Below are 22,164 nucleotides of genomic sequence, written 5' to 3'. Positions count from 1 at the left end.
TCAGTAGCCCAGCAAGCAGGATACCAATGACAGACTGTGTACGTAGACTGGTTTGGCATAGTTTATTACAATTAGTATGCACAGAAAACCATGTAAACTCACAAGGCAAATGGTTTAGCCTCCACAATAACCACAGGATAGTCTGCCATGACCTTCCAGCACCTCAATGTTTTAAAATTTTTGTTTCACAGAAAGTCAGTCATACAAACAGGATTATCATACATTTTTAGGGAAAGGATTTTTTGGTCCACATTTTCTATTAAAACAAACAAACATATAGTTTCCTCTTTGGCAAAAGAGGTTAAATCCCCGCACAGTGAAGTCACAAAGCAAACTCAGATAAAAACCACTGAACATGAGGTACAGCTGAAGTCTGGGCTAATCTGGAATTGTAGACACACACTCGAGAGGAAATTGTTTCTTACAAAATTAGTTCAGTTTCCAACCATCTCAGTAGAAAAGCTGTATGTAGTTCTGGCCTCAGTCACTTTTGTAAGAACACACTTCAAATAAGTTTTTTTGTGTTTCAGAGTACAATGTGCTGTTTCTGAAGAAAGTCATGAAAAGTGTGGGCGTCTGACCTCAGCAATATTTTTAATCTGAGCTACAAAAGCATCTGACACAATAACTTAGAGCATAATTGCTGTGCCACTTTCATTCAATTTGTTGAGAAAGCAGTTTGGGTTGCTCCAAGTCTCAGCATTTGGCTTTGCAGACAGTTTGAAAAGGCAGATTTGCATGTGAAAGCAAATATCAGCCAGGCCTGAGGTGAGCAGGAAGCGAAGTGTGATGAAGGCCAGCTGCTCAGAGAGCAGGTCCCACAGACGGAGGGCAGTGAGGTGCCCTGCAGACTCCAGAGTCCGCCTGCTCCCTGCACGGCTGGACAGGCCACTGCACATCCCCACCTGAAGTGGAGTCTAAGGAACAGACAGCTGCTGAGGTGGTTGTATTCTGTTTGTTTGTTCTTTTTAATCTATAATCATAATTGCAAACAACCACCCTGGCGTGCTTTTCATGCTTCAAGTAATTTCATTCCTTCCAGGAGAAGAATGTTAACAATGTTTAGTTCTCGATATCAAAGGAAAGGAAATGAGCCATAATAACAAGATTAAGTTTAAACAGACCTGCTGCTAACACAGTATCAGATAAAATATATTTAAAAAATGAACATACTATTACACACGTTTCTGCAACAGCTGCATTCTCCTACTTAACCTCCGTGCAGAACTAACATCTGTTAAAGCAAACTTAAGTTATTTTAATTCTTGTTAAATACAACTCTGTACAGATTGCACATTTTACACCGAAGCAGCTCAGTATCACATTGAAAGAAATGAAAATGCCATCTGAAACTTTTCATTTTTCTAGTCCAACAAAACCCAACAGACGCTCACCCTAAGGGTCAGAACAATGTCAGCTGCACAATTCTGTAAACAGTGAGAGGAGGGTCTCTAGGACTCCACCGCAGGATCCTGTTAGACCGCGCGCGCACACACAGACACACACAGACACACACACACACACACACACACACACACGAGAGACACACGTGCGCGCGCGCACACGCACTCGAGCGCATCTCCGCTTCCAGCGCCGCACACAGCCCGGCGGCAGTACCACAGCAGGTTTCGCGTTCACATTGCGTTCACAGGAGAGCGGTCATGGCCGTCTGGTTGAGGGGTCTGAGGCAGTCTCTGGGGGCCGCGTAGGCGGCGCTGGTCGCGGTGCTGACCTGGGGCTTCCGACCGTCGGGCTGGGCGCGCCCCGCGGCGAAGCCGCCGCCCTTGGGCGCGTCATAACCGGGGTCCGCGGGCGCGCGGCTCTGCGGCGGCGGGCGGCCGGCGGCCGCGGGGAAGGCGCCGGAGGAGAGCGAGTGCTTGTGCGCCGGCCGGGGCCCCGGCACGCGGTAGCCGCTCCGCGCCGAGAAGGTGTGCGCGCGCGCCAGGGGCCGCTCCACGATGGGCGTGGCGTACTCGGGCTCCGCGCTGGGCAAGGGCAGCGCGTACTCGTGGCGGCCGGCCCGGAGCGGGCGGTCGTAGTGGCCGCCGGCCTCCGCGCCCGGCCCCGCCTCGTCCGCCTCGGTGTCCATCGGCCGGAAGGTGGAGCCCTTCCTGCTGACCGTCCCGGTGCCGATCATGAGAGGCTGCTGGTAATCTGGAACCCAAAGGGCGGACGTTTGCGCACCGCAGCCCACACACCCACAGACCGGCTGTCTGTAGGGGGTGCTCTGCCGAGCGCCTGACGTGTAACGGGCAGCAAGAGAGACGGAGGTAGAGAAGGCGCAGATGCCACGCGCAGGGGCTTACACAACCTAGGAAGCCTCCACCCGCACAGGAACCTCCAGAGGCGGAGATGACCTCTAACCCCGCCTAGGGGTATGAGGGAACAACTTCACGGAGCTCTAAACCTGGCTCTTGAAAGGCCGCATTTTGGAGGTGGAGGTAATATTGTCAGGGGAGGGAAAAGTGATCGGACAACCTATTAAACAACCATGAACGCAGAGTGTTTTATGGCCAGAGTATGAGGGACATGGAGGAATTTAAAAGGGTATAAAAACCAAAGTCATAAGTTGGGGGTTAATGACAATGGTAGTGAAAACGGTGAAGCTCACATTTACTGAGTCCTTACTTGGTGCCGGGCACTATTCTATGATATTAAGATATCAAGTAGTTAAATCCTCCCCCCCCCCCCAAAAAAAGTCCTATGAGATAGGGACTGTTATTCCCTTTTACAAATGGAAAACCGAAGCAGAGAGAGATTAATTTTTCCAAGATTACACAGGTAGCAGCCAATGGGGCAAGAACTTAAACACACGGCCCAAGTGTGAGCTGTTACCCATATGCTAGATCATGGAGGGCACTGAGTGTCTTGCTAGGGAGGTTGGTTTAATTCTGTAGAAACCTATGAAGATTCTAAATAACAGACTGGCAAAAAGAGGTAACTGGAGGGAGGATGAAGAGGGAAAGATAAAAAAAACAAAAAGTAAAAAGCAGAGAAATGAAATATGAAGTCATAAATTAGGGGACTGGCAACAGCTCTGGAAAGGCCACACTTTGGGGACAGGCATCAGAGAAATTTGTCACCAATGATGTAGGTGGGCTAGGACCAAAGAGGACACCTCCCAGACATTAAGACCTGAAAACTAGGATGCACATTCAGAAGCCACTTAGAAAAGGAATGCAAGGAGCACATGGGTCAACGGTTAGGAACAATGGGTTCAATTTTGGATCCCCTGAGGAACTGGTGGCCCTTGCAGGAGATGACGTCCAGCGGGCAAGAATTACTGACTTATTGGGGACCGGGAGGGAAGTCTGGATGCGAGCAACAGAAAAGATAAAAAGGAAAGGAGGGGCTCTGCCGGGAGCTCTGGAGCGCAGTGGGTGAGACTGCAAATGACTGCGAGCTGCAGCCCTGCATGCTTAAGGGGCCCAGGAGGACCACGCAGTGAGGAAGGAAAAGAGGCTGTACTGGAAGCTGAAGGAGAACGAAAGGAAGAGGAGGACAAACAAGGGGTTCTCCCCGCTTTGCACTTCACCCCCAACGCAGAGCTTGAATTGTCCAAGGAAAGGAACAAGATGGATTTTCATTGGAGAATTGCTCCCTTTACCCCTGAAGCAGGTCAAACGACCTTTCCACTGGTACCTTTCTGACTTTCACACATATACATGTCACCTGGGAACTGCTGGTTCAGTAGGCCTGGGCCATGGCCTGAAAGCCCACATTTCTAGTGAGCTCCCGGAATTGCTGCTGGTCCTCAGAACATACTTTGAGTAGCAAAAAGCTACAGCAGTATGTGTAAAGAGATAAGTGCACAAATTGATAGAAAGTATTCAGATCTTACAGCACGTTGAGAGTAATTTTATGTCCCTTGAGTCTAACTAAAAAATTAGAGCTTTTTATTCTTTTTAAAAATTTCATTTACTAATTTATACTATATTTTACAAAAATATTAGTCCTTGATGGATTAAAAAAATAATAGGCAAAAATGGATCCTTCCTCACAAATTGTTTGAGAAGCTTGACTGTCAACAACGGCTTGTCAGGGACGTTGAGGCCATTCTAATGGATTCCTTCATTTCCTACCTCCAGTTCCTCAAGGGCAGGAGCTATGCTCAATTTATCTTTCTAGTGCCTTAATCAAAACCTTAGCAACAGAAACAGATTAGTTAAGGGCTTCCAGATTTCAGCAGTACTTCAGGACCATTGCTCTGGGTGTCATTAGAGGCCTTGCAGGTGTAAGAGCCTGGGCTGAATGGGGCTTTTGGGAAATATTTTAGTGTTAGTTTGTAACTATGTGCAGAGCACAGAGGGAGAACCACACATTATTGATTTACCAGACCCCATCTAAACAAAAGATTTTAGTCTTATTTCTCTTTCTGGTCTCCCCTCTCCCATAAGCAGCACCTCCTGCCTGACAGCATGATCATGGAGACTTGGTACCTACCTGCCATATCACTTGTGATGAGATCCAACTTTTGTGTCATCTCCTTTTCATTATCGTAGCTGATGGTAAACTCAGCTGACTGATGCCTGGCAAAGGGATATTTGATCTGCTTCCAACAGTCTAGAATAAAGATAACATGAAACAAACTAATATCCTGGTAGTATAACACATTTACTCCACAACAGGCTCCTGGTTAAGTCAGAGGTCAGGCTGCCTTTTGCCAGCTGACTGTGACAGTTGCACAACCACAGCTCTCCAGATGTGTGTGGTGGAAACAGCATGTTGAGGTCATTACAACAACAGCATACACCATCCTAATCATTCTTTCTCCTGTGCCAGTAAAATGTATTTGTGTACCCATCAGGTCCCAGATTATCCCTAGGTTAGGCCACCTGGGCATGGTTTTCCCTAATCTGCACTGCATCTGTGACCTTGAGGAGTCAACACAGCTGGCTGTTTAGAGGCTATAGAGATGGAGTCCTAGGTTGTCCTGGAGGCTCTCAGGGGTCTTGCCCTGCTGTCCTCTCTCTGGACCACAGCTGACTCATTGCTTGGGCATCCTGTGTCCTAAGGATTCTCTGAAACCTGTCCTGCTTAGTGCTTCCCCAGAGTGAAAAATACAACGGAGGCCTGAAGATGCGGGGCGTGCTGAGCAACATCCAGCTCACAGCTGGGGCTTTTATAATTTCTCCATGGTGACAGGCGGTACAGGGACTGAAACTCCAATTGCCCGCCCCCCCCCCCCCCAAATTAATTTTGATAAATGATGGGATGATGCTGAGCAAAAGTAAAACTGGCTATGAAGATTCTGAATTAAGAGACAGGATACAATATATTCCTTCCTGGTAGATCTGCTAACATAAAGCTATTAGATCTTATTTCTTTAACCATAGAAATGTGGGTATTAATCAGGATCTGCTGATTAAAAGCACCTAATAATGCTTTTAATCAGCAGATTCTGTCCCTTCCTCAAAGACAGAATAAAACTGTAGATAGTTTTTTCAACCAACCTGTTTTCTGAGCCTTTGCTGATCCATAAGGATTTCCTTTCTTCTTCTTCCTATGAAGACAAAAAAAATCCCACTGAAAAGATTGCTAAATGATAAGTACTGTCCATAAAACAATATTTGGTATTTTCTACCTCTATCCAACTTGTTTTTAAAATATAAGTTAACCTTTTATCTTGGGAGAAGTAATGCTGCCTTCTACACATGAATATATGAAGAATAAACTTTTGTGATTGCTTACATAATTAGAGAAAAATGTTTTTAAATGTGAAGTCACATACTTTCTAAGGACTGCAAAGATTCCCACTCCAGCAACCAGCAGGACAAGGAGCACCAGTGGAATAACAACAGCTGTGACATTTAATCCTAAGAAGGGGAAAAGCCATCATGTTACAACACAAATGAACAGCAACCGAATTTCATGACCTAAAACTGTATACTGATTTGAAAGGTCCTCAGCTGTTTCACATGGGTGGCACAAGAATACATGCTAAGCATTTACTGATACTGGAAAGCAAAAAGAGAAGATTCAAAATCCCAGCTAATGTTCAGGAAAATAAAATTTATCTTTATTTTTTTTTCCTCAAGGGCACTTTCCAGTGTTCCTCAGTTTTAACATTTTCTCCAAGTTTGCTGCTTGGACCGTATTAGACTCTAAAAATCAAAATTGATGGGGAGGTTTACAGCTGGCCCACCCAGCCAGGAGCGACTGAGGCAGGTAGATGATTTAAGCACAGTGTAGAGCTCTCAGCTTGGCTCAGGCAACCCTTTTCCCAAGAAGGAGGGCAGGTTTGGACCTGTACAGTAACAGAGGCCCCGGGAACCAGAGCCTCGGAACTGTGGGCTGAAAGGAAATGCAGCCTGATGATCTCAACAGCAGTTCATTCTGCTGCATGAAACACCAGACCATGTCTTTCCACAACTGTCTGCTTTAAGGAAGGAGATCACCTTAACAGCCACTGAAGAGGCCCCAAGCTTGTAGAAACTGTGAAAACTAAAGGAGAAATGTTTGTTCTTAACCCTTCTTTTTTCCTGTGCTCCCTGGGAAGAAAATAAAGGAATGATTGGAAGTAGAATCATGTAGTTCATAAAAGGGAGGACAAGGAAGTTAGAAGGGAACAAAATTTATGTAAATAACAGTGGTGTTATTTATAAGAGCAGAAATTTGGGGAAAATCTAACAATTTAAACATCCAATAATAGGGAAACAGTAAACTAAATGATGGTATGTTCATATGAAAAAATACTATAAAATATTAACAACTGTGTTTTCAACTATTTAATAGCATTGGAAAATGCTCATAATCCAATGTCAAGTGAAAAATACATGCTACAGAACAAAATATATAGTACGCTGCCGTTCTGTCTCAGAGTTACAAATATAAACAGAGTCGCCTAGATGTTCTGTGTCAGAGTTATAAATATAAACATAGTCGCCTAGATGCAGTGGAATATGGTGACCGTGGATGCTGATTTATGGGTGATTTTTATTTTCTTATTTCCATATCTCTAATGTTTACAAATTTTATAAAATTAATATGCAAATTATTTTACATTCTGAAAAAATGTATTTTTAATGTTTATTATTTGGATAGATTATACATTTACATGTTCAAAATTCAAAAAGTATAAAATGGTATGGAATGGAATGTTTCCCTTCTACCTCCATTCTTCCTCCCCAGGAAGTGAAAGTATGTTTCTTGACATTTTTCCAGATATACTGGGATGAATATAAATACATATATTGATGCCATATCTCCCCCTCCACACACATATGGTAGAGTGCTATATAAACTACTGTATACCATGCTTATTTTTTTAAGTTGTCAATGTGTCTCAGAGAACTTTCTATATTACTAACACACTCTTTTTTTTTTTTTTTATGGTTATAGAGTATTCCATGGCATGGATGTGCTACTGTCTTATTTTTCTATAAAAGATTTACATAGTGTTCGACGGGCACATACGTTTGTTTCCAGTCTTTTCCTACTTACAATACTGCAATGAAAAGTGTGGACATATATTATTTTACACATGTGCAGATATCGCTGGACCCTCTGCCTCCAGACACTTATATGACACAGAAAAAAAGAATGTTGTTGAAGCTACTGTATTATTGGCTGGAGTACCAGTTATATTCCTTAAGAAACCACAAAACGATACCTGCCGTACCTTTGGGCATTTCTTCAGAGGGGATGGGTTTTGAGATTGTCTCATCTTCTCTTTTAGTTGAACCAACAGTATTTAGACTTGTTTTGCGCCACACCAATGAGTCATTACCTGAGCGAGAAGAGATGTTGGAGAAATCACATGAGTAACAACAATTTGTGAAAGGAGGTGACCAGAATCCAGTAACTCACTGACTCACCCTGAGTCCTACCTGGTGCAATCTGGCAGCCAAGGAGCTCCACTTTCAAGGCTATCCTCTGGTGCCACGTCTGGGGGATCACGCGCACATATCTGGCCACAATGGGAGGGATGAAATTGTTCCGCACAGGGTCCCGAAAATTAGAGTTGCCCTGAAACACCTGTAGGAGCAAGTGAAGATTCTATTAGTTTCTAGGTCTTTATCAACCCACTCACACCTGTTTATATGAAATCAAAGCCAAGATTCTATGTCTGTTGCATTTTTATAGACATGCTTGATGCTGAAGACACAAGGCTTTGTACTCAAAGGCTAAGTAATGTGACGTGGTGCTGTGCATCTGTTTTCTGGAAACACATGGTGAAAATATTTGGAGGTCCACTCTCCTACTTAGTTCCTTACCTTTTCTTCATTATTCACAATTCCTTTATAGGTCTCCCACTTGGAGTTGTTGTTTCTGAAGTTCATTACAAAACTCTTTACGTAAAAGTTGAAATTTGACTGTGTGGATCCTGTGGTCCTAATTCCTTGTAAGAAAATATTATTTATGGGTTAGTTTTATATATGTTATAAACATATATTATAATTTCAGGTTTCTTTTCTTTTTTTCCCTCTCACTTGAAATTTGAAATCATTTTACAGGCCTACTCTTCTTATCTGCATTTAGAAGCATGATGACAGACGAGTGTTTCCCCACTGACAACATGTCATAAAGGGTTTCAGCAGGGAGATACCAGCTCTCTCATCCACACACCCACCCTTACACACTGCTCACAGGTTCTTCCCGCAGAGACAATGTGAAGATTTGTTACTTTTTAAAAAGACATGGAGTACTTTGAGGTGGGGGCACCCACGCGAATTCAAAACATAATGTCAACTGCAAGTCATCTTGTTTTGTGAAAGTGCACTGGTGTCAGTACCTGTTATTTTCTTTTTCTCTCCCAAATCTATCCTCAGCCACTCTCGTTGTCTATGGTTCTTGCTCCTGTTTCCCGAAGCCCACGACGGGCCTTGGTCCTGAAGTCGGGCTTGGCCAGGAGACCAACGGACCTGATCTCCAGTCTCATTGGTCCACTCCCAAGAAGAAGATGCTCTGATTTGCCGGTCAGGTTCCAAACTCAAGGATCTGCTGCAGCCTAGAAAAAAGGGCAGGACAATATTTCAGATATAGACACAAAATGAAAGCAAAACAAAAAAAAACAACAGCACCCTGTTTCACCTAAAATTATTCGGTTGATTTACTTCCATTGTGATATTGAATCAAGTGTTTAATTACTAGCTTTTTAACGATTCAGCCTTGCATTTGACTCACTGGTGCTGTCATGTCTTGATACTTTTGCTGCTTTTCTTCTTAATGGACCTTATATCCCCTAGCGGTGATGTCTCTTTGTCCCTACTATGCATTTTCCTTTCTAATCTTCTAAAGTCACCATGCTTTCGATGAAGTACTAGGTGTCTTAAAAGCTTACAGTGCTGAGGTTCTTCTCACTAAATCAGAGGGGGACTCCACACTCTGTGCCCTTGGAGAGCAGGTACTCAGGTGCTCTGAAGCTCAGTTAACTGTACCCAGCATCACCCCAAGGAGCTTAACTATGCCATGTCCAAGACAATGTGGAGACTGCAGATAAAGGCCAGTCCTCCTCCTGGGCAGAGAAGGCAAGTTTGTATTGTTCTCCCCGAAAGACGTGATTTTATGTGAGGGAGAATATTCCCTCAGAATATATTCCATGATGGAGGGGCTATAAAAGCCTTTATGCTATACATTTTCAATAACTTCATTCCAAATACACACAAGTCAAACTGCACTACTCAAAAGCTTTTTCTGTTAAAATCTAAAATAAGGAATTTATCTTAAATATTTCACACGTTCGTTCTTCCTGGCAAAAGTTTTAGAGAGATTATAAAGAAAATATTTTCTTCCTCATGTTAATTGGGTTTATTGTCTGATGTATTTTTAAGTCACAGCATACTTGGTGCTACATGACCTGAGGGGAAAAGAAAAAAATAATCCTTTAAGTTATATCATCTGAGGGGTATGGAAGAATACACTACCCCTGAAGATTTTAAAGTGTCAAATTCTTAAGGAAAGCATGATCCTTACCATTGGAGGTAAACAGAAATCGCTTGTCTGACAGGGAACCACTGAAATAATAAACACAAAGATGAGGAGGTGAGTTGCTTAACTGGATCTTAATGACTGGTACAGCGCTATAGCATGGGGCTCAGAGCCTTCCCACACTGCCTATGGTCCTCACAGCACCCGCAAGGCCATGGTTCATATCGCTGTCATTGGTATTTCACAGACCAAGAAACTCAGGCCCATCAAAGGTAAGCAACTTTCCTAAATTCGCACAGGTGACACGTGGCCAGGACTCTTGAGACACTGCCTCTGAATCAAAATCCTTTGCTGTTTCCATCATGCCACATTGTACTGGAAAGGAACATGCACATAGACAGTCCCCAGGACACCCTTGAATCCCAGTTAATGACCACATGGTGATGGAGGCAGAAAGGATGACTTTCTGAACCCTCCCTGGGCTTTAGCAGGCACCCCTCCAGCGCCCCACTCACTGTCAGAGATCAAGGACCAGACCTGAAGACACCTGATCACTTTTAGAAGAATGAGCACGTCATTTGCTAGCTGCCTTCTCTACAGACTTCTCCACTTCTTCCCCGAGGGGTCCTGCCCCAGCAGCGTTGCTCCGGGGACAGCCTCAGCCTTGTCTCTCTCTCTCCAGTCACGCTCCTACCTACTGCAGCAACAACACCAAGTCATGAACCAGCTCCTGCTTCTGGCTGACAAGGTGCAGCTGGAGAAAACTCAGAGTGCTTCACCTGAACTGCTGCCAGACAGTCCTGCACATCTGGCATTGACCCTGGGCCTCTGGACCCCCCAGTTCTATAGCTTGTATTACTCTCCTGGTGAACGCATCAAATCAGCCTTGCTCTGCAGTTGTCTCCTTCTGCGGGGAAGAGGTTCCTAAGGCCTAAGACCACATGTATCTTTTGTAAATCCCTCACCAACTCAATGCTGGAACAATACAGAGAATGAATAGAAAACTTGGAATCCTCAAGATTAATCTTATACGCATCGTACTCACTACATTAGATACTACAGGTGAACGAAACAAGGTAGATGTCACTGTCATGTTCAAGTATTTTACAATCTGAGCGTACTGCTTACTGTTTTAAATGTTTAACTCTGAATTATGTGGCAATAATGGACAGAGTGAGCACTGAAATGTGAAATCCACAGAGAACCCAAAAATAGTCTGGACAGGAATATAAGCACCTTCGCATCAAGGTTTTGTTTTTCGTTTCAAGTAACAGGTTTTTCTTTCATACTCTTTGTCCACTCTCAGGCAGAGACTCTGTAAAGCCCTGGTTTTCCACATAAAGGTTCTATTATAATCTGTGCTGAATATAATGCAGGCACCAATCATTTTGTACTTGAGAAAATGCAGACCCACTTGGGTCATGGGACCTTCTTCAGTTCACAGTTAGTGGCTGAGCAGCAGTGAGGACCCAGCTCCCTTAACCTTTAAGGAAAGGTGCACATTGTTGCAGTCTGTATTTAAATTTGTTAAGATTTACTTAAGTATTACACCTGAAGTTTGGCCCAAATAATACTGCTGCAACCCTGATCCCCTAAACGCACTCCCACTGCCATGAAACATTAAAATATTTATTTTGTTGTTGTTGAAAAAGAGAAGTTAAGGAAAGAAGGTTAGCTTTGGAGTTAACCCTGAGAAGAAGATTCTGGGAAAGGTTCTGCTTCTAAGAGCCCTCTGCCTGGCCTTCCTCTAGTATCAACTGGAATATGTTTCTCCATTTCACCCAATTAAACTAATTAAATACAACCACTAGAGAATTCTATAGGTAAATAAGCTTCCTCTTTTAAAAACGAAAACCCCCTAGGAAGAATGCGGTTCTGATTACATTCATTCACACCCTAACGTGTGAATGAATGTAATCAGATTCCAGGAATTGCCAGCCTTCCCAGAGGGCTGTAGAAGCAATCAGGAATAGTCTGGTGTAAACACACAGAAAAGCCTTCCCTGCAGATGGCCTGAGGCATCATCCTCTGTGTGAGGTCAGTCACTCTTCCTGATTCCATTCTGGTCCCCGCAAATCAAGGAAGTGACATGACCCGGGATGAATCCCAGAAGAACCCTAGATATTTACTTCAGGGACCACTTCTTCCTCAGCTGCAGTGCTTCCTTCTGTGTTTCTTCCTGAATGCCAAACAATCATGTGTGGGAACAGAAGTTCAATGACCGCATGTACAGTGCTTCCCCAACAGCAAAACAGCACAGATCAAAACAACTGCTCCCTGAAGATCTGGGAGTGGAAACGAGTGGAAGAGACTGCATGAGCACAAAGTTTACTCTTTTCAGCTCAGTACAAGAAGATGATGCAAAACCACAGAGCCAGAGGGGAGAAGGGGCCTTGATATAATTCTAGACTTTGTCTACTTCTCCCAAAACAAAAATCGGAGAATTAGTTCAAATGACTATATGGAATGTGGAGCAAAATGTTTCCTAATTTATTAATGGTTTAGATTTCTGGACTCTTATTTTTGCATCAAAGTTTAACATCAAATTATATAAAATGACTTCATATGTATTGGGTTGGCCAAAAAGGTCATTCAGGTTTTTCTGTAAGATGTTATGGAAAAACCTGAATGACCCTTTTGGCCAATGCAATATTAAGTCCAGTTGATGCAGCAGAAGTAATTGAGAACATTATGTCTACTTCTATGCAATAGTTTAAATAACTTTTCTTTAAAACTAAAAATCCAAATAGTACAAGTTAAACTTTTTACTATCTTATTTTCCTACAAAAGAAGCATTCAAATATATTCAAACATAGGCAAGAGATTCCAAAAAACAGATTTAAAGCCTAAGGCCAGTTCCTCATTCCTATTTGGAGACAACAGCACCCAACAAATATAGACCACAGCTTGATACCTTCCTGAAACAGCATCTTATCAACAGAGCAAACCATAAACAACACAGAAAGAAACAGATCCTCCCAGTGTTCACTGCAACACTATTTACAACAGCCAAGACATGGAAGCTACCTGAATGTCCATTGACAGAGGAATGGATAAAGATGTGGTACATATGTACAGTGGAATATTACTCAGCCATAAAAAAGAATGAAATAACAGCGCCATTTGCAGCAACATGGATGGACCTAGAGATGATCATATGAAGTGAAGTAAGTCAGACAAGACAAAAATCATATATTACTCATATGTGGAATCTAATTTTAAAAAATGATAACAAATGAACTTATTTACAAAACAAAAACAAACTTGCAAATATCTAAAACAAACTTATGGTTACCAAAGGGGAAATGTGGTGGGGAGGGATAAACCAGCTTACACACACTACTGTATAGAAGACAGATAACCAACAAGGACCTACTGTGTAGCACAGGGAACTCTACTCAATATTCTGTGATCACCTATATGAGAAAAGAATCTAAAAAAGAATGACTATATGTATAACTAAACCACTTTGCTGTAGACCTGGAACTCACACAACACTGTAAATCAACTATACTCTAGTAAAATTAAAACAAACAAAAAAAATCCTCAAAACTCAAAGTCAAGCAGACATTTAAAGCTTACTGTGCATAAGCAATCACTTTTACTATAAATCAGGATATAAATTTATAAATCAGGGTATGAATTTTAATGTCCCAAAGAGTCTGATGCAAATACATAAGTGAAAAAGTGTATATACACACGTGTGTGTAAGTATATATAATACGTGTGTATATAATATAAAAATTTATGTATACAGTACATGAATGTGCACATACATGTGTGTATACAGTCAGCCATATCTGCAGATTCTGCATCTCCAGATTCAACCAACCACAGAATTAAAATATTCAGAAAAAAAAATTCCAGAAAAATTCCCAAAAGCAAAATTTGAATTTGCCACAGCTGGCGACTATTTTGACAACATTTACATTGTATTTACAATGATTTACATAGCATTTACCTTGTATTAGGTATTATAAGTAGTCTAGAGATGATTTAAAGTACATGGGAGGATGTGCATAGTTGTATGTAAATATTATGCCATTTCATATAAGAGACTTGAGCATCCGTGGATTTTGGCATCCACGGGGGTCCTGGAACCAATCCCCGAGGACACCAACTGTGCAGTGGAACCAGTCCTCGAGGAGCACTGTGCCCTCACAAGGCGGCCATCCATTCCAAAGGGAGTGCCCCTCTGGACCATTCGCAGGTGCCTGTTTATACTGGTGGACATCTGGATCACAAGGCTGGCCTATTTTAGTTGTAACAGCTCTAGTTTTCCACTCTAGAAGCTGAGGAGACCTGAAAGCATTAAAAGCTGAGGTTGAAGTGTTTAAAGCAACTGACATATTTTTTTCTTATGAAGCTGAAAGCTCAGAGGATAAAACAGAACAGAGACGTTAACAATGTTAAAAAAAAAAAAGCCATCTTTTTTTTTCACTTCCCAACTATTATTCATCCTTGTGAGACTCTCTCTAGGGATCCTCTAGGGCGTTCAGTGGTTCTGCCTGGGTTTATTTCAGTCCCTTGTCTCCTTCAGTATCTTCGGTAATATTGGCAATAATCAGTAATTTACAGCAACAGGAAAAACGAGAGAGGAATAAGCCTTTATTGCCTCCCACTGAAGCACCTGAGAGCAGAAGGCTCCTGTGTCCTGGGGCTTCAGCTGCGTGCCATTTTTACTTGCTTGTCAGCATCACCGGTGAGCTTTTTTATTGCTACATTTACCTTCCACACGGGCACCACAATTGCTGCTCTAAGCACTCAAACGTATTTTTCCCAGTTGACATGCCCTTGGTATCACATGTCTGCAGTCCGTTCAAAATGGTGAGCTGATTAATTATGCCTGCGGGGTTATCGTCCGCTCAGAACAAAAGGCAAAGTACTTACTCCCTTGAGAGCACACCATTGGCCAGGATCCCTTCATAGCGACTTATCCCTTTGCGCAGAAGCACGCTGATCTGACCACCCACTTCATCTGCAATTACTCCTGCGTGGATGGCGGCTTTGCACAGTAAAGAGGTCTGAAACACAGCAGCAGCATCACTTATAAATAACTCAACAATGCATGTCACGTGTACGGGGAGCTTCCCATTCTGTGACAACTTGTGGTCAGGATCCCTCGTGGACCCATGATGTGGCTAAAGTACAGGTCATTTAAATAAAAAGTAGAAGGGAGTGGAAAAAATGAATGGCTAACTAGCTCAGAATGACATCAGAGTCATCATATGTATGCTGACTAAGTTGGGAACCTTTCCACTAGGGAGGAAGGAAGGCAGGTACTCTACAGGATTCGTGGCTCCCCAGTGCATAACGCCTCCTGGTGGCCATGCCCGTGTGTGGTCACCTCCCACACCCACTCCGAAGCGGGCCCTGTGGCTTGCTGGGTTCTGCCGCAGGTAACGTGGGGCCAGCAAACTGCCACACGTGCCAGTGAGGCCAGCTTAGACCCCTACCCCAGACGATGTGCCACACGACGGCAGCTGCACCAGCGATTCCAGGCAAAGGGAGCTTAAGAACCAACCAGCCCACACGGCGGACCCACAAACTCATCAGCGAAGAAAAGGGCTGTCATGTTAAGCCACTACGTTTTGGGGTGACTGGTTCAGCAAGAATAGATAACGGATCAGTTTCTTACATTTGCTTTACTAAACACACATACAGAGGATCATTTGACATGGTGAACCTTCCATACCGCAGCTTCATTTTAAAATTAGAGATTTAACAAGGCATCAAAACCAAAATAGGAGTGTCAGCCACAGAACACTGAATGGAACAGAAAACGTCGTGACGGTCTCAGAGCAATCACAAGCAACCCAGGGCCCACAGGCTCTATTTCAATTTCTGAATCTCCTCTGAGAGGGTCGAACAGCTGACACCTGCTCAGCCCTCCAAGGCTGCTGGCTGGTGTGACAAACCCAGCAGGGGCACCTGGCTGGCTCTGATTAGCAGGAGGCCCCGGGATTGGAAGTGGGGCTGGGGGAACAACTGGAACTCTCCCACAGGGTGCCCAGGCCCGAAGGTCCCCACGAGCACAGACCTGGGTGGGAGGGTGATTAGCTAGTTAGCCCAAGAATGAGGGGCCAAGAAGGGTCTTTTCCTAAGTAAATTTTAGCAGTGCCCTGCTTCTCTGCAATGGCTAGTGCCAAAAGGAGAAAAGCAGCTCATAAAATTGTGTCTCAATAACTGAACTTGGGAGTTTCTCTTTGTGTTAATGACAACACTATTTACCTTACTGCAGTGGAAAATTTTTCTTAGATTTCGGTTACGATATCAGAAGGACCCATGAGACCAACGATTTTGCAACTAATGTGGTTGCCATAAAATTGAGAACGTTTGGGATCTTTAATTTAGAACACTCATATTTCCCACACTAGATTAGATTTGGCAAAGTGAGTCAGTTTTGCAATGACCACTATCATAGCGGAAAAAAAGGGGGAGGATTTGATGACAGAGAAGAAATATGAGAATGCTGAAACAGAGGTGGATACTACCCTTCTTGATGTTAGGAAAAAATAATTAGAAGAGAAAGAAAGTACTCTTTAAATAGGCAGCCAGGATTGTCATTTTTTCTGAATTTTCTTTTCTTAAAAAGTTTTCTTATTACTGTTTTAGACTCTTAAGAGTACAAAGTGGAGCAGCTACCTGTAATGGAGAAGTCCAGAATTTAAATTCAGCAACTTAGTACATCATCCTGGCTCTGCCTCTAACTCTACTAGGTGTGCTTAAGTCATCACACTGCTCTGGACCCGGCTTCCCAATCCATCTCAAAAATGAAAAGGCTGTGGGGGGGACTCGATGGGGGGGAATCAAGGAAGGGAGGGAATACGGGGATATGTGTATAAAAACAGATGATTGAACTTGGTGTACCCCCAAAAAAATAAAAAAATAAAAAAATAAAAAAAAATGAAAAGGATGGACTGGGTGATGTCTAGAATCACCTTGTGATTCCAAAGGGCACCCTGAGTACCTATTACAGGCTCCATGCAGGCCTGCCTTCCTCTCTCAGCCCCAAACGAAAAGCAAATTGGTCCAGGGGTCAGCTGGACAGCTATTCCCTCTGCCTCTGGGGTCACCTGGCCTCCTTGGAATTCAGTCTGGGGATGGGATGGTCTTCATCCCAGGATCCCTGCCCTGCATAGAGCTCGCACTGGACTTGGCACGTCCAAGGGTTTCCTTGGTAACAAGAGGACAGCTTCACAGGCCAACAAGCAATAGGACCTATCAGTTTCATTGGCAAACAAATATTCTCACTTCCCACAGTCCCCCACATTGAAGGAATCCAGTGGTTTGTGCCTTTTTATGGAGTTTATTTCATTGCATTATTGCATATTAAATTAAATGTATTTATTTAATATTTTTTCATAATATTAAATGCAGGCCATAGGATACATCCCCAAGAGAATAACCACCAGATCTGGCTATCATATTATCATGAAAAAATTATCAGCCCTTTCCTGGGTTATTCCCTTTAAAAAAAAAAAAAAAAAACACTCCCTCACCCACCAACTTAAATAAAACTGATGTGTTCTAAAGTTGGGGCTTTTTGGTATCAGTTTAAAAAATTCACATTCACCGAACCTGAGTTATCAAATTTCCTTTTGAACAGTAGATTTATACTTTATTTTCTAGTTATTTTAAGGTCTAAACTTCACTGAAATGTAAATATAGGAAAGCCACATCACAGGCCTGTGTTAATTAGTGACTGCCTTAAACAAACAAAATAATTTAAATGTAATTCTTCAGGGAAGGGAATGCAGTGGACAGCTAAGGAGAACACCTGCAAGACTCATGAACTTGGATGCTGATGGAATTAAACATCTCTGAAGTTCACTGAGCCACAAAAGATGGCCAGGCAGTTCAGCATGAGAAGACTTAACTCTCAAAGTAATTATCAAATCATCCCAGAACTGGAGCATTTTCTTAAGTCTTCCTTCAGGAAAAGTCAACTTGTACTAAAAAGTATTGACAAAGTATTAAAATTTAAAACAAAAGTAAACATTTTAGATTTTAATAAAACATGAAGCAAGCACATGTTTAAAGTGTTGGTGGAATGATGGTCAAATGTTAATTTATAAAAATATATTCCTCATTTTATCCTGTGAATTATTTCAATGTTGCTACAGTCTTCATAATTACCATGATGATAACATTTTCTCTAGAAAAGTAATATACATTCATTATAGAAATTTTGGAAAATATGAACAAAAAATCACTCATATTGTCATCAGTCAGAGACAATCACTCACTAATACAATGTATTTACCTCTGGCTTTTTGTAGGTGTTTGCAATAGACTGGGTTTCTCCCTTTCTCCCCTAAACCAGGAACACACTTTATGCACTGTCTGCCTTCAATTTACAATACTTCTTAAACATTTTTGGGGAATGGAGAACTCTTGAAGCCGGTTAGCTAAGGGATGTGCTCCACTTAAAAGCAGATAGTACAGTCAGCAGGCTTGGGAGAAGGTGTCAAGAGAAAAACCGTTCTGGAGGCTTTTTATTTTTGGTTTCCAGGTGTGGGAAGAAAAGCCCATATTTCTTAACTGGCAGGTAAGCCTACACCACATGATGCCTTAATTCACCAGGCAAGGAGACAGAATCACAGAATCTTCAGAATTCTAAAAGATCTTTAAAGTTTTCTGCTGATACTTCCTGACAGACTGTCCCTTTCTCCACCCTACAGCACCTTCCACACACATACAGGCCACCCTGACGAACGGCTGCGACCTCTACACTCGATACTTCCAGTGATTAGGGCCTCACTGCTTCTCAAGATATCCTATCCCATTTTGCATTGTTCAGTTATTCCTTATATGCCACAGAAATTGGCCTCCCTGATCCTGGTTCTGCCTTTTGGAACAGCACAAAATGAACCAATTCTTTTTCTCTAATTACTCTTTAATTCATCACATTTCTTCCCTGTGACAGAGCATCTGCTTCTTCAACAGCTTCTCTAGTAACTTGTTTTACAGATTCTGTCATCCTGACCAAAAGGATATGCTTAGGTTTTGCAAAGATTCTTTCAGAAAAGACTTGCTACAACTGAACATATTTCCTAAGAGGAAGACACCCTGGAGGAGAGACTCTAAGATAACCCCATGATCTCTGCCTCCTGGTATTCTCCCCTTGTGTCATCCCCTTAGGTGGGGGTGGGAGCTGTGGCTTTCTCCTAACTAATAGGATATGGCAAAGGTGATAGGACAGTACTCTCATTGTAACATTACATAAGATCGTAACCTGTCTTACAAGGAGAGTCCCTTGTTAGGAAACTCGCCATTGCTGGCTTTGGTTAAAAAGCAAAAGCCTAAAAGCCTGAGCAATCAAAACTTGATCCTGTAGGCGGTGCTGACACCTTAAAAGCTTCTGAATAGGGAGAATAAGAACCTATCCAGTGACTTCCCTGGTGAAACAGTGGTTAAGAATCCGCCTGACAATGCAGGGGACACAGGTTCGATCCCTGGTCTGGGAAGATCCCACATGCTGCGAAGCAACTGAGCCTGTGCACCACAACTACTGAAGCCCACTCGCCTAGAGCCCATGCTCCACGACAAGAGAACCCACCGCAGTGAGAAGCCTGTGCACCACAACGAAGAGTAGCCCCCACTCGCCACAACTAGAGAAAAGTCTGCAGGCAGCAACGAAGACCCAACACAGCCAATAAATAAATAAATTAAAAAAAAAAAAAAAAAAGAACCTATCCAATGGGAGGGGCAACACAGGGGTGGGGAATTAAGAGGTACAAACTATTAGGTATAAAATAAGCTACGAGGATATATCGTACAACATGGGGGGTATATTTTACAATAACTATAAATATAGTATACCTTTACAAATTGTGATGTACACCTGTAAATTATATAATATTATACAGTAACTATACATAAATAAAATTTTTTTAAAAAGATGGTACACAGGAGATAGAAAATAATCAGAAGGAGAAATAATAAAAAAAAAAAAAGCAAGTTGCCATGTTGAGAAGGTCCACATGGTGAGGAGCTGAGGACAGCCTCCCGTCAAAATCCAGGAAGAAACTGAGGTCCTCCATCCAACAATGCACCAGTAACTGAATGCTGCCACCAGCAAGTGAGCTTAGAAGCAAATATTTTGCGAGTCAAGCCTCAGGTGAAACTGCAGCCCCGGACACCCTTGTGTCACCTTGGATACATCCTGTAAGTGTCCCTGAAGCAGAGAACTCAGCAAGCCATGCTCAAACTCCTGACCCGCAGAACATGAGAGAGAATACATGTGTTGTTTCAAGCTTCTAAGTTTTTGGTAATAGTTATGTACTAACTGATATTTAATATACCCACAATATCAACATTTACAAAAAAAAAAAAAAGACACTAATCAGACTTCTTTGAAGAGATTAATTTTCAAAATATAAAATTTCCCTCCAGATAAAATCATACCGAAAGCAAAGAGTGTAAAACCAGTTAGTGCGTCACATGGGAAACCTGTTCATTAGCACTTGCAGATCGCGTACTGAGAGGTACCGCCCAGGAAACCATCCACTCGCGACTCTAAAAAAGCGAGCTCTGTCAAGAGGAGGCAAGGAAAACAGCTAAGGAAGAAAGAAACAACACTATTTCTCTTCCTGCATATAATTCTTAAGTTTCTTACATACGACAGGAAAATAATAAATTAAACTTTATATTGCTGGGGGAGAGAACTATACCTCAACCCTTTATTTCTTTTGGTTAATTTCCTGAAATCATTTAGGACTTCAGCCTGTGCCCAAGCGTATTTTCAAACTGAGGTAGTGTAAATCATTTTAAGATTCAGTTTCTAGGTCAAGTAAATATCCTGTGTTAACCTTGCAAATTAGGACAACACATGAAAAAGGAAACAGAGCAAAATCACAAAGTCTGCTGTTTCCAGAATCAGGATGTACTGAAAGCAAAATTAAAGCCAAGTTTTTTTCCTCCTGCTGGGGATAAATGATCAGTCTTCTAGAACACGTATGTTTTCCCCGTGCATAAAGACACGTGTCAATAACTCTTAGAAAAGTTCCATCACTATATAGATTTTTCACATTTCTAATAACTCTAGCCCCTTCCCATAAGTTATAAACCCAACTATTTTGAATAGTAAATTTAAAAAAATCAGATATCAGATTTCCAGGATAGAAATCTGTAAATGGTAAGAAATGAAGGATTGTATATCTGGATATAAGACATATACTTTATAAAAACGATTTCTTGTGAACTTATTTTTTTCTGGGAACAATTTATATCACCCAGAGAGTTTCAACAGGCATTAGAAATTAGGGTGCAAGGAGGGAGGGGAATGCTATATAAGAGCAGGGCAAACAGCTTCACTGGTCCCAGATACAATGTCACTATTTTATGATGTAAAATGTTCAAGCCCTTGGCTGTATTACATGAATCAACTGGAGCATTAAAATAAAGAAATAAATTATAACAAAAGGATGATCTCTTATAAAAATTGGATGGAATTATACCCTGAGATATAATTAAAATAAATATAACATAAATAACAAATGATTTTGTTTACCATTTCATTTATAGTCTGCTTAACTGGAAATGCTAAAAATAGGAATGAAAACATGAATAACCTTGGTTTTTATACTTATTTCACTTCATTATTCTCAGAAAAGAGAACCATGCATCTGTCTACAAAGTTTTATATCTTCTTTGACTCCGTAAAGAATTTCGGCAGAGCAACAAGCACTAACTCTTTTGAATTTCTCCCCTACCATAAAATTACCCTCAATTACTTACATCTCTGTATCCATGCACCACATTCCCAGAAATATCTCCTGCTATGTCTCTACAACCAGCTGGGCAGAACTTACTGGAAAAAAAAAGAGAGTTTATACTTTATTAGGTCGTACTTAAATTAAAAACTATTAAATAAAGTATTTTCCCTCCTCCATACAACATGCAGGAATATCTTCCTTTAATGACAAATCAGAAACCTAATTTGTGAAAACACAGATTTATTTAAAATGTTAATCTTAAGGCAAGTTTTATACAATTTTTTTTATATCAGAATTCATTATAAACTCTATTAAACAATGGAGCTTCCCTAAAGCATCTTAATTGATTTTAAGATGTCCAAGAAATGGTTCTAAGAAAAAAGGTAAAGTTCCTAAATACTATATATATAGCATAATCCTGTTTCTATAAAAAGAAATGTTTAAATAACAACTTATTCCTATGGATAAAAAGAAAACAAGGAAGAATATCTCTGGATTCTCTCCGAGTGTAGGATTTTGAGGAACTTTCACTTTCTGTGTTATGAACTCTGTAAATTTGGATTTACTCTACTAG

The 22,164-nt window shown here is 41.8% G+C and overlaps 1 protein-coding gene across 3 annotated transcripts in view; it reads right to left on the bottom strand.

The window, feature by feature from the left end:
• Positions 1 to 56: 56 nt before the first annotated feature.
• The window catches only part of DCBLD1 (discoidin, CUB and LCCL domain containing 1), a 63,002-nt gene continuing 40,894 nt past the window's right edge, over positions 57 to 22,164 (bottom strand). For 2 of the 3 annotated variants that reach the window (XM_057740076.1, XM_057740077.1), the window contains 11 exons: positions 21,613 to 21,685; positions 14,761 to 14,894; positions 9,916 to 9,956; positions 8,735 to 8,950; positions 8,217 to 8,341; positions 7,830 to 7,977; positions 7,622 to 7,729; positions 5,732 to 5,816; positions 5,454 to 5,503; positions 4,444 to 4,563; positions 57 to 2,154 (listed from right to left, as the gene is read on the bottom strand). In XM_057740076.1, the coding sequence (XP_057596059.1) occupies positions 1,646 to 2,154; positions 4,444 to 4,563; positions 5,454 to 5,503; positions 5,732 to 5,816; positions 7,622 to 7,729; positions 7,830 to 7,977; positions 8,217 to 8,341; positions 8,735 to 8,950; positions 9,916 to 9,956; positions 14,761 to 14,894; positions 21,613 to 21,685 (1,609 nt within the window). In that variant the 3' untranslated portion in view covers positions 57 to 1,645. Of the gene's footprint in view, positions 2,155 to 4,443; positions 4,564 to 5,453; positions 5,504 to 5,731; positions 5,817 to 7,621; positions 7,730 to 7,829; positions 7,978 to 8,216; positions 8,342 to 8,734; positions 8,951 to 9,915; positions 9,957 to 14,760; positions 14,895 to 21,612; positions 21,686 to 22,164 lie in introns of those variants that run through there. The other variant, XM_057740078.1, reaches the window with a different exon arrangement.

Source organism: Hippopotamus amphibius, chromosome 6 (genome assembly GCF_030028045.1).
Source record: "Hippopotamus amphibius kiboko isolate mHipAmp2 chromosome 6, mHipAmp2.hap2, whole genome shotgun sequence".
NCBI lineage: Eukaryota > Metazoa > Chordata > Mammalia > Artiodactyla > Hippopotamidae > Hippopotamus > Hippopotamus amphibius.
Note: the sequence above shows the minus strand (reverse complement) of the source record. Positions and strands in the feature narration are given on the sequence as shown.